At 45.5% G+C, this 12,476-nt stretch overlaps 2 protein-coding genes across 4 annotated transcripts in view; one reads left to right on the top strand and one right to left on the bottom strand.

Moving 5' to 3' along the window:
• Window positions 1-12,476, bottom strand: part of LOC144095226 (aurora kinase A-B-like) — a 58,936-nt gene that overhangs the window by 35,503 nt on the left and 10,957 nt on the right. Inside the window, exon 4 of the mRNA XM_077629015.1 lies at window positions 11,033-11,171. Coding sequence (XP_077485141.1) covers window positions 11,033-11,171 — 139 coding nt within the window. The remainder of the gene's footprint in view (window positions 1-11,032; window positions 11,172-12,476) is intronic.
• Window positions 302-3,807, top strand: LOC144095185 (uncharacterized). 3 transcript variants are annotated; one of them, XR_013306711.1, is made up of 5 exons: window positions 302-3,029; window positions 3,092-3,152; window positions 3,217-3,282; window positions 3,350-3,410; window positions 3,473-3,731. XR_013306711.1 is itself a non-coding variant. In XM_077628985.1 (4 exons), the coding sequence occupies exons 1-3, from the start codon at window positions 302-304 to the stop codon at window positions 3,515-3,517; spliced, it is 750 nt and encodes a 249-aa protein (XP_077485111.1). In that variant the 3' UTR covers window positions 3,518-3,549; window positions 3,745-3,807. The 3 variants fall into 3 exon arrangements, 2 of the variants coding, with proteins under 2 accessions (XP_077485111.1, XP_077485105.1); XM_077628985.1 differs by lacking the exons at window positions 3,092-3,152; window positions 3,217-3,282 and adding an exon at window positions 3,745-3,807 and having other exon boundaries at window positions 302-945; window positions 3,473-3,549; XM_077628979.1 differs by lacking the exons at window positions 3,092-3,152; window positions 3,217-3,282 and having other exon boundaries at window positions 302-945; window positions 3,473-3,735.

Below are 12,476 nucleotides of genomic sequence, written 5' to 3'. Positions count from 1 at the left end.
TTCATTTTTAAAACTGCTGTAGAAAGTTAAAATGGTGCTACTATTTTTTTGCTTTTTTTGTTCGTCTGGCAACTACATTTCAGGGTATGCCAGCTACACACGTACCGCGGCTACCGCAGCCACTCCACCAGCCCCACCATCGCGTCAACCGTGCTACCGTGCTCACGACCGTGCTTGGTACCCAGGGACAGGTGTGCACGTGTGTCGTTGCGTGATTTCATTTTGTCGAGGTGAACTGAGCCACCCAGTTAGTCTTGCTCTTCGATGCACGTAGTTTCAAGTCTCATGTGTGTTTTCCGAAATGCCTAAAATCAAAATCGAGGAGAAGGCTTATGCAAGGGCAAAAGCCTCGCGCGAGACAAAGGTGCTCTTCGAGAACTTTGGGCGATGCAGTCGCCAAAGAACGGTACCCGTGCCTGCAGCTTCTGTTGCGTCGTCTGCCGCTTCTACTGTGTCGTCTGCCGCATCCAGTGATGGTGCCACTACAATATCAGACGCATTCTTTGACATCCGCGCTCTCCGGAATGAACAAGTGACTGCCGTGAGCGACATAGCAGCAACACCAGAACTCCCAGAAGTAGCGCCAGCTGTTTCTTCAGGCTTTCCTTGTTCATCGGCTTCAAGTTGCGACACAGCTTCCGAGGACCCTGCTGATTGCCCCAACCCAAATCCAGCCACCGAGTCTCGCGATCTGGTGACAGCACTGCGGGCTTGGGCCCTAAAAGAAAACATTTCGCACTCGGCATTATCATCCCTACTCAAGCTTCTGAAGGCGCACCCTTTCGATACAACTTGCCTTCCGTCTGATGCTCGCACATTGCTCCGCACACCGCGAGAGACAATGAATATTTCAGCGCTGACCGCCATGCCACCCGGGGAATACTGTCATTATGGTCTCGAGCACCAGCTCAGAAACATGCTGTCACATAGAAGTCTCGAAGGCAGGTCTGTTAGTCTTTCTTTTAATATTGATGGACTCCCAATTTCTAAAAGCTCTAGAATGCAGTTATGGATAATTCAGTGCCAGGTTCTTGAATGTCGCAGCGCTGCACCTTTTGTTGTAGGTATATTTGCTGGAATATCAAAGCCAAACTCGGCCAATGAGTTCCTATCTCCTTTCGTCACTGAACTGGGGCAGCTTATTTCATGCGGGATTAACGTTAAAGGTCAAATTTTCCAGGTTTCAGTGAGGAGCCTTATTTGCGATGCTCCAGCGCGGTCTTTCGTCTTTTCTATCAAAGGCCACATGGGGTATTCAGGTTGCCCAAAATGCTCTGTAGAAGGAATGTATGTTAACAACAGGGTTGTCTTCCCTTCAAAAAGCTCGACGCTAAGGACAGATGATTCTTTCAGACGCCAGACTGACCCAAATCACCACAATGACGTGTCAGTTCTTACGTCACTACCCATTGACTGCATCACAAGTGCGCCTCTTGACTATATGCACTTGATGTGCCTTGGTGTCATGAAAAAGTTGTTAAAGCTATGGTTGGGTGGGCCACTGAGCATACGTCTGGGGCCAGCAGAGCGCAAGAAGTTGTGCGATGCGAACATCTCCTTAGCTGCACACGTGCCCAGTGAGTTTGTGCGAAAACCACGAAGCATTGTGGAGTTTGACCGCTGGAAGGCAACCGAATTCAGACTTTTTTTGTTGTATACAGGTCCAGTAGTACTCAGATCTGTTCTTCCTACTGCTGTGTACTCTAACTTCCTCGCCTTGCACTGTGGTGCTTTTCTTCTTGCTCATCCTGCACTGTGCCACAAGTATGTGGAGTATGCAGAGGCACTTCTTCAGCATTTTGTGAAGACATTTCCAAGTCTATATGGAGACGAACATATTTCTTATAATGTTCACTGTCTTCTACATATAGCTAATGATGTGCGCAACCATGGGCCGCTTGATTCATTCAGTGCATTTCCATTCGAAAACAACATGCAGTTCTTGAAGCGCCTTCTCAAAAGGCACAGTGCTCCACTCGCCCAACTGTACAATCGTCTAAAGGAGCGGGAAAACATGGAACCTATTGCTAGGTCATCACCGTCCACTGTCGAACTTGAAAGGCAGCACACAGATGCACCTCTATTTTTTGGTTGCAGTCCTCCATTGTATAAGTGTGCAAAGTTTGAAAATTTCAAGCTTGTTTCAGGGACAGCCAACAATTGCTGTATGATAAAGGACTCTGTAATCCTTGTGGAGAGCTTTGCACGCTTGACTACAACACTAGCACCTTGTATAATTGGCAGAGAATTCACAGTGAAAGAGAACTTTTACAGCAAACCATTTATCTCTGGTCAAATTGGGGTTTTCGTTGTCTCTAGGCCCTCTGGTATAAAATGCTGGCCAGTAGATGGTGTCCGTAAGCTCGTCAGGTTTCCTTTTTCTGAGAAGTCAATTGTTATTCCACAGCTACATACATGTTAGCTCTGTCAGAGGAAAACTTTTTAGTATCAGGCTTAACATTTCAAAAAAACATGGACTATGAAAGAGACTATAGTGAATGGGTTTGGTTTATCCGGCTTAACATTCCAAAGTGACTAGGCTATGAGGGACACTGTAGTGGAGGGCTCTAGATAATTTCTACTACCTGGGGTTTCTTAACGTGCACTGACAAAACGCAGTACTCGCGCCTCTAGAATTTTGCTTCCATCGAAATGCATCCGCCGTCTTTCAGGTCAGTAGCCGAGCAGTGTAACCACTGAGCCACCACGGTGGCCAGTGAATGGGTTCCAGATCAATCTCGATCACCTGCAATTCTATATGTGTACTGACACCACACAGTACAGCATACTGCCACCATCAAAATGCAGTCAAGATTACTGAACCCATCTTCTCAGACTCGGCAGTCGAGTGCCCTAAACACAGAGCCACTGTGGTGGAGCTTAATTGGGAAGTACTACTGAGTGACAGCATTACAGATTTTGGTGATCCACTATTGCCAAGACAAGCCATTCCTGCTGTAACCCTGTCTCGGCTACAGTTGCGGCTCTTGCAGGTCTGCTCAATCTTGCACATCATGGAGAAAACACAAGTAAGTACAGCCATCTGCCTTTTAAGTTTTCTAATCTCATACAGAATTTTTCCGGCCCCTAGAACTGCGGACTGCATCAATGCTTATGGGATGCATTATCTTACTCTGCCTCTGTGTTCAGTGGTAAGTTACAGTTGCTTGGCAAATGTTCCCTACTCTCACACTCTGTTAACTTGTTTTCTCACAGATGGTGCATAGACGTGAACAGCCTGTTCTGGTATAGGAGGTTGCAGTATGGAGCAGCAGTACACGTGTAAGTTTGTAGTGCGTTGTTAAAATTGCCAACTCCCCAAATGCATATCTCGCTTTTTCCTTTGCAGCATGCTTGTGGAGGCTCGTGCAGCTGATTGTAGCAAATGTGCCACATCGTACAGTCAACAGGTATTTAGTAACACCAGCATAAGTGTTGACCACTCTTACAGCCTGTCCACTTATTTCCTCAGGATTGCTGCGTGGATGTGACCAGCCCATTCAGAGCAACTGTGTAGTAGCTTGCGCTGCAGAGGAGCAGTCTACATGTGTAAGTTCGAAGTCTTGTTGAAAGTGCCAACTTCCCTCATGCATTTTCCAGTACTTCTTTTTGAGCATGCATGTGGATGGCTCGTGCAGATCATTGTAGCAAATGTGCTACATCGTAGAGTCAACAGGTTTGTATACTAGTATCAGCTAGCAGAAGTGTTGCTCACTCTCGCAAATTATCCACTTGTTCCCTCAGGGTTCCTGCATGGATTAGACCAGCCCATTCAAAGCAATCGTATGCTACTGAGGAGCAGTGTGCAGGTAAGTGGGCAAGGGAGCAGCCATTGCGCCAGCATGGCTAACACGCATCTGTTCTTCGCACCACAGGCGTTCCTGTCCCTGGCGACATGTTGCCTGCTTGCTTCGCAGCCAGTCACACTTCATGAAGCTGGCTGTCTACCCGATGCCGATGCGACCGATCGCATTTGCCACGCATGCGCCTACATCGCGGAACAATCTCCTGTCATCGTACCAGATATCGGGCTCTTCGCTACCACAGCGACACCGCAGCAGCCCGAGCACTTTAAGGCCCTGCAGCCCGTCACCATCTTCAGTGGGCAAGGGAGCAGCCATTGCGCCAGCATGGCTAACACGCATCTGTTCTTCGCACCACAGGTGTGTAACCGGCACTCTCTTTTCGTTAAGAAAAACGATAACAGATTCCTTATTTCGCTCCCTTGCCCAAGGGTGATTTGTGCTGTTGCCTGCGATTGCTTTGACTCTGCATATCTGTTGCTATGCTGCGGCGACGTCGAGTCCAACCCTGGTCCCAACACACGTACCGCCTCTGCCTCTACTGATCCGGAACGCGATTCTCAGCAAATGAATGAGATAATGAAGTTACTTAAAGGCATTGACAAAAAAACGTCTGAACTCACGACTGGCCAAACTAAACTGAGTGCAGACGTTAACACAATCAAATCAAGCCAGGCAGTCCTCGAAACTAAGTTGCTTGATGTGTTCAACCGTTTGGAACTGATCGAAAGCAGATGCAAAACTCTGGAAACCCTAGAACTCGACGTCGCCGCAACTCAAGATACTGTCGAACAGCTGACTTCGCGACAGTATGAATTACAGGCTCGTATAGATGACCTTGAAGACCGTTCACGATGGAACAATTTAATCTTACGCGGTATACCCGACGCACGTGAAACCTGGGAACAGACTGAAAAAAAAATTATCACTGCATTTTCAACTTCTTTAGGCACTGATTTTGATCAACCGGTCATTGAGCGCGCCCACAGGATAGGTACGTTCTCACATCAAAAATGTCGGCCTGTAGTTATCCAGTTCGGCTCATTTAAAGACCGTGGCAGAATACTAGCATGTCGAGCTAAACTTAAAACTGACAACATTTCTGTATCAGAGGATTTTTCGCCAGCAACCCGTAACGCGCGCCAGCAACTTACTAATTTCGCTAAAAGCCTGCCTCAGTCACCAAAGTTCCAGCTTCGTTACAACAAACTCTACGTTAACAATAAGTGCTACATGTACGACAGCGTGACAAACAACATCGAACTGATAAAGGAATTTCCCACCGAAGTACTCGAAGAGGACACACCGCGGTCGCCTTCATCAAATGCCCAAAACACCGAAAACGCCCCGTAGCATCACGAGAGGGGACGTGGGCAGTCGTCGCCTTCACCACGCACATCTGTTCTTCTCGCTAACGTAAGAAGTATCGTAAACAAACGTGATGCATTTCATTCCATAGCTGACACGTGTAACGCAGATATTATTGCACTTACTGAAACATGGCTTCATTCTAACATTCGTAACACCGAAATTTTCCAGGACTCATCCCGATACACTTTTTATCGCTGCGACCGCACGTCACGTCAGGGTGGTGGCGTATTACTTGCCATTTGTAAAACACTCCGGTCTTACGCTATTAACATCACAACAGATCTCGAGATTGTCTGGGCATGCGTGGAACTTGGACACTCTAAAATTGTTTTCGGGGTATGCTACCGTCCTCCCAGTCACTCTGCTAACTTCCTCGATGATCTGCACGATGCCATAAATGCTGTTTGCACACGACACCCCCTGGCGCCTGTTTTCTTACTTGGCGACTTCAATCTTCCTAACATATCTTGGTCTTTTGATACCCCAGTTCAGAACCCTTCTTCTAACTTAAGCACCGATTCCTTAAACCTTTGTTCCACTTTTTCCTTTTCCCAACTAGTCTCTCAACCGACAAGAATTACTAATACCACTGCAAACACGCTGGACTTAATACTGGCTACCCATCCCGATAGGGCCTCAGAAATCACTTACTTACCTGGTCTCAGCGACCATCTATCGCTCTCATTTGACATTTGCATCGTTACTCCCCCAGCTGAGAAGATTTCTAAACACATCCGCGACTATAAAAAAGCTGATTTTCAGGCCATTAACAGGGAACTCGCCGAATTTATCGATTATTATTGCAACGGGTTTGATGACCGCTCTGTCGATACTAACTGGAATCTATTCGTTACCAAGGTTAAAGAATTAACAGATACATACATACCATTACGGACAATCTGTTCCCACTCGAGAGCCCCGTGGTACAACTCCTATCTTAAACGACTGTCCAATCGAAAAAAACGTTTCTACCGAGTTGCGAAAAGGTCTGGTAGTAACGCAAAATGGGAGGCGTACCACGAAGCTAACGCCGTTTACGTAACTGCACTTAAAAGCACAAAAAATAATTTTCTTCACAATACACTTCCTAGCATTCTTTCCACTGATCCTAAAAAGTTCTGGCGCATTGTCAACCCCAGCCACAGCGATACCATTAACTTATTAGACGAGAATGGCCTTGCCATCCCAGATGCAGAATGCCCAGCGGTACTGAACTCCACATTCTGTAAAAACTTTGTTCATGGTACTAACACCATTTTTCCACAAGCGCAGACTTACAACTACATAACTATGGATCCCATTTGCATCGAAGCTTGCGGTATTGAGAAGATTATTGAATCCCTTAAACCATGCTCCAGTCCAGGTACTGACTTAATCAACGCGAAATTTCTTAAGGGTTCTCAAACTTACTGTTCATTGCTGCTTTGCAAGATATTTCAACAGTCCCTCGACACCGGTGCTCTGCCTGCTGACTGGACGGTCGGGAAGGTGGTCCCAATCCATAAATCAGGTAACAAGAATTCACCCCTTAACTACCGTCCCATATCTTTGACAAGTATTCCATGTAAAGTATTGGAGCACATATTATACACAGGTATCGCGAACTTCTTGGAGTCAAATTCATTTTTTACAGACATGCAGCACGGCTTTCGTAAGCGACTGTCTTGCGAAACTCAGCATCATTTACGCATAAACTTAATCTCATCCTTGATCGCCGCTCAACAGCTGACTGCGTCTTCCTCGACTTCGCAAAAGCCTTCGAAAAGGTATGCCACAAATTACTACTTTTTAAGCTAAGCAAACTAAACCTTGATCCTAGGCTTTTTTTCTGGCTCGAATATTTCCTTTGCAACCGCACTCAGTTCGTAACTGCTAACAATGCCACCTCTCCATCAACCCCCGTCCATTCTGGAGTGCCACAGGGATCCGTCTTAGGCCCTCTTTTATTTCTTATTTACATTAATGACCTACCTTCTTGCGTAACCTCTAACATACACTTATTCGCTGATGACTGCGTAATTTTTCGCGAAATTAACGACACTAACGACGTATGCGCTCTACAGAATGATCTATCTGCTATATCTGCATGGTGCAACTTATGGTTAATGCAACTTAATTCTTCTAAATGCAAAGTTTTACGTGTCTCCCGCACATCATCTACTACAGGTGCATATTGTCTAAATAATACCATACTGGAGGCCGTCACGTCATATCGCTACCTCGGAGTTCATATATCTTCCACTCTAAATTGGTCGCTCCATATTAACGCCATAATTAACAACGCTAACAGCATGCTAGGCTACCTACGCCGGAATTTCTCCAATTCCCCTACCTCCCTAAAACTCATGTTATACAAAACCCTTGTCCGTAGTAAACTAGAATACGCATCTGCAGTTTGGGACCCCAGCTACGCAAACTCAATTAATGCACTCGAGCTTGTACAAAATAACGCCGCCCGTTTCATCCTACTTAACTTCAATCGTACTGCAAGTGTCACCTCCATGAAAAACACGCTCAACCTCCCACCCTTAGCCTCCCGTCGAAAATTTTCACGGTTATGTTTATTTCATAAAATTTTTTACAACTGTCCCAATCTACGCGATGAATTGATATCTCCTCCGTCTTTCATCTCTCCACGGCTAGACCACGTTCACAAGGTCGGTATAACGTCGCACGAAACAAAAGCTTGTTCTCAGTCGTTCATTCCCCGTACATCAGCAGATTGGAACCACCTTCCCGGATCGACAGCCTGCATTCAAGACATCTTGCGCTTCCGTAGCAATTTAGCTAACATTGTATACTAAGGTTCACAACAAATGTACTTATCATTCTCCATTTCCTTTGTTTACTTTAGTTTCCCTTGTTTTGTTCTCTTACCTTGCACTTACATATTATGCTTACTTCTGAATTGTATAACCAGGAACATGACGCTTGTATGTTGAATTTTTGTTTTTGTTCATTTTCTGTGATTTGTAACCACTCCCCTCTGAAATGCCTTTGGCCCTGAGGGTATCAATAATAAATAAATAAATAAATAAAGTTCAAAATATGTTGAAATTGTCAACTGCCCTTATGCATTTTTCATATTTTCCTTTGCATCATTTCTGTTGCAAATGTGTGACATAATAGAATAAATAGGTAGACGTTCTATCTCTAGTATCTTTCATTATGATCTTCAGTGGCAGTATATTGAACTGAAAAATCATGTAACCTTTCAGTGACACTATTTTTGCATTTGTTGTTTTCTTGGGAAAAAACTTCTTTTACAACAGATTCAACTGAGAATACAACCTGCACACAGTCACCCCTTCCTATTGCGTGGGACTTCTTCCTGCATCAAGCGTGAAGAATGCTTCTTGAAAGCTGAAACCATGTATTAATGCCTTTAATAAAATTTTTTTAAGTTTAAGACAACTTGCTTTGGGTTTATTTGCTTCCTATAGGGACATGCATTTGCCATACGGTGAGGCCCGATTTTGGGGCTTGTACAGCTATATTAGTGGCTGCAGTCACCAAGGCCTGCTTCATAAAAGCACAGCATGCCCAACATGCCAATGGCCTCATTAGATCCGTGGGGGATATCCTCGGATATTTGGATCGGACGTCCATCGGAGATCGTTCCAGTTACATATGTACGTCCTTGGGACGTCCGACGGAGATCCGTCGGACATCGGCGGATCTCCCACGGATATCCGTATATCCGAAAACGGACATACGTAGTACGTCCGCTGGACATACAGTGGTTGATTGGGAATCTAATAGCCATCTCTTGACCAGCACACACAGCATGCCAGGGAGGGCGCGAGTATGAAGAACTCGCCAGAAAGGGCTCACCAGCATTGTCGGTTCTCTGCTATGTGTAGAAGTGTATTATTTGGCCAAGGTGTTCACGACAACATAATGTAGTGAAAACTGGCTTTTGAGGAAAGTATCTGCACCTGTCTCACATCTCAATGGACACCTGAACAGCCCTTTAAGGGGAGGGATATATGAGGGAGTGAGAAGAAACGAAGAAGAGGTTAGTGGAGGAATAATTTCAACCATTTAATGTGATGGTGCCTTTTGCCCTTCACCTTCATCAAGACGGCTGGGTTCGAAACCGGGAACTCCGATTCAGTAGGCGAGTGTGCTAACCACTGAGCTGCCGCAGCAAGTGCAACGTAATGATTGAGCGAGTTTTGACGGGCTCTTTTCAGGTGTTTCAGAGTGCCTTTAAAGTGTAACACCAGTAACATTGCAGGCATTTATATTGCCTGCCGGAAACTAACAAAATAAAAAGATGGCAGTTTGACTTTATTTATCTTCTCACGTGTCTTTACTACTGTCTCTGCACTGTGTGCAAGTACTATTCCTGTCTCCAGAAGCTCAATTATTAGAGCGCCAGTGCATCAGTGATATCTTGCAGCTTGGAACTTTTGTTGGGTGACCTATACAACAATCCAACCCAAAATTTTTTTTTTTTTTCCAGTTCAGGAAGCTAGAATGTCAACCTACATGATGAACTGACCAATTTCAGAGTAACTACAATAGCCGTGTGGAGCTAACACTAGCCTGCCTTGCAAAAGTCCCGTATGAGATCAAGTTCAGCAATCATTTGTGTGCTTGTTTCCTTTGCTTCCATTAAGAATAGGCTTACTTAATTAGGCTTAAACCCGGTTTTTAAAAAATTTATTTTAACATGTATCATTGGATGGTGATGCTGGCCAACATATTTGATGGGTTGCTCCTGCTTGAAATGGAGTGCATAAAAACAGACAAAAGTACTTGCAACCTGTAGTGTAATAGGGAAATTCGTGCACTTTGGTCTCATTAACCTCAACATACAGCAATAGATTAATGAAGAAGAAAATATTATAAAACAAAAGAGAAAAAAAATGCAACAATTTCCAAACTTCTGAAGGAAAAACTCAGCCAAAACATGGATTTGTTGGCTACAAGTACAGGGATTATTTGTGGGGCATTGAATATCACTGGCTGCCAGCACCAGTGGACTGCATGGAGCAACAAATAACCGGAACCAAAGCACCAAAGGTGTCACAGTCAGGGGAGCATTCATGGGTCACACTTGGAGGTGGTGGCACCATTTCAACCATGTATTTCTTGGACTTTTGTCGAAAAGTGTGGTCAACCACGGTTTACCTACTATGCAATGTGGTTTTAGCTGCATGACATACTTGACAGGCCTCTTGGGAACAGCAAAGTGACACAGAGCAAGTTATGGAGGACATGGCCACTGGCTTCAGTTAGCCACATGCATTGTTTAAAAAGTAAAGGATGGTTAGCACATGTGAGCTGAATCTTGTACCATCAGATGACAGCTCTCATCTGCATGGAGATATTGTCATGTTTCAGTTCAGAACAGAAGACTAAAGCACATTCGCAACATGCAATAAACTGAATGCATTTTTGCGGTACAACCAGAATGTAGATCTCCGGGGAACTGGAACATTTCCTATTTAAGTACATGCATAGATGTTTCTTCACTGCTTCAAAGGTGTCTAAAAATAAAATATAGACGTTGCCATCCCCAGGCAAATTCGCAAGTAAACTGTTGTGCACCAACAATTTTCTGAACGTTGACTCCAGAGGTTAGGCTACACAGCCTTTCACTTCGAAACAGTGGTCATGGAATTCTTTCCGGTGTAGGTGTCACCAGATTTAATTGAGCGGCGGAAGCTTTTAAATTCAATTTTCTCTGCAATAAGTGCACCTTTTGCTACCGGACAAGCATCATGCCCAGGAAGAGCCACAAAAGAGATTTTTTCTAAGAAGGAAAATTGGATGGCATTAAAGCTGTGTTGTCTCATTAGGATCACATAGAAGACATCACAGTGGAAACGGCCACACAGGGTGCTCACCGTAGCAGCTTTCTGGTTGGTGAATCGCTTCGCTTTGGTGAGGTGGCGGTACAGCTCCCCCTGGGGTGCATACTCCAGTATGAGGTAGACGCGCGTCTCGTCATGGAACCAGTTGTACAAGCACAGGATGTTTGGGTGCCTGCATCAGGGACACAGTAGCTGTATCCAATTCAGTCGTGATTCACTGCACCTCCTGCACAGTTCATGCTGTGCTGCACCAAAGCGCTTGATTCACAGCGCCCTCTGCACCGCCGTCCGCGATTGATTGGGGTGCAGCCGTGGTGCCGCTTTGTTTACAAGGTACCATGGCACCAGCCATCAAGGAGGTGCAAAAAAGTTGTGCACGTGCAGACAGCTTTCAGCAAACGATGCTAACATGCTCATAAGTACTGAAGGTGAATTGAGGGAGGTCTTCGCTGCCGTCGACGGGTCCTATGTCATTTTGCGAGAAAATGATGCTGAAATATACACGACAGCAGGTAACTTTCTGTTTTTTGCTGTACCTGCTACTTGTAACAGCTAGCTAAGTTGTTGGTGTGCGTGCGAGTTCACATAAAACTTTCTTTTTTTTTTCAGACGGCGCAACAATGATGTGTGGGCTGTTGGAAAAATATGGGCAGGGCGAATCCGGGCGTGCTTTGCCGGCGCCGTTACCTCTGCCTGCTGGTTCGCCGCTGCCTAGACATCCTGCTGCAGCTACGGAGATGCCGGGGCTGACGCTAAGCAGCGAGGTAGCTTTTAAACTGCTTATAAAGAGCTAAATGAGCGAGGTGGGCTCTCGACGGTAATTTGTGGGAACAGGGCATTGAAACGCGCCGAAAGTTCTTCGAACGACTCTCTAGAGAGTATAAAGAGCCCCAAACATTCGAAATTCATGGCAGCACTTGAGAATTTGGCTGTGATCGGTCCAACCAAGTGAGTTGCGGCAAAGGACAGCAAAGAGTTGGTTTCCTCGTATTGCACTGTCAGAAGAGTAGAACTACTCTATAACAAGGAACTATGTGATATCCTCGTCGTCGACCACGGCAAACTCCATGGATTATGCAATTCTAGTTATGCACGAAATCGACCGCACACAAAAAATACAAGAGAGAACTGAACCACTGAACACCTCCACGGCGAGCAGACAAGACCTGCCTGCACGTGCTCAATTGAAAATTGTCACACATAAGGTGCGGCGCTGCTGACGCGCTGCACCTGCACCACACAACTGGTTCTGCACTGCGCTGCCACCAGCGACAGTTTTTCAGGATTGGTGCCGTGAACCAGCTCTGAATCGAATTAAGCTAGTGGTCAGTAAGGAGCTGCACCATTTCCCACTGGTCATTACATGCAAGATCAACTAGCGCAGAGCTGCAGCTAGAGAACCTGGGTGTGGCCCTTCTTGTTGTTGGAGCTGTGCTTAAGTGCAGCAATGAAGCAGCACACAGCAATGCAATGGTGC

The sequence above is a fragment of the Amblyomma americanum genome, chromosome 1 (genome assembly GCF_052857255.1).
Source record: "Amblyomma americanum isolate KBUSLIRL-KWMA chromosome 1, ASM5285725v1, whole genome shotgun sequence".
NCBI lineage: Eukaryota > Metazoa > Arthropoda > Arachnida > Ixodida > Ixodidae > Amblyomma > Amblyomma americanum.
The sequence above is the reverse complement of the archived record's forward strand: the minus strand, read 5'-3'. Positions and strand labels throughout refer to the sequence as shown.

Coding starts and splice junctions, on each gene's coding strand:
- LOC144095185 (XM_077628985.1), top strand. CDS start 302: ATGCCTAAAATCAAAATCGAGGAGAAGGCTTATGCAAGGGCAAAAGCC. Junction 946..3,349: donor CATAGAAGTCTCGAAGGCAG/GTCTGTTAGTCT, acceptor TTTCCTTTGCAG/CATGCTTGTGGAGGCTCGTG. Junction 3,411..3,472: donor CCACATCGTACAGTCAACAG/GTATTTAGTAAC, acceptor TTATTTCCTCAG/GATTGCTGCGTGGATGTGAC.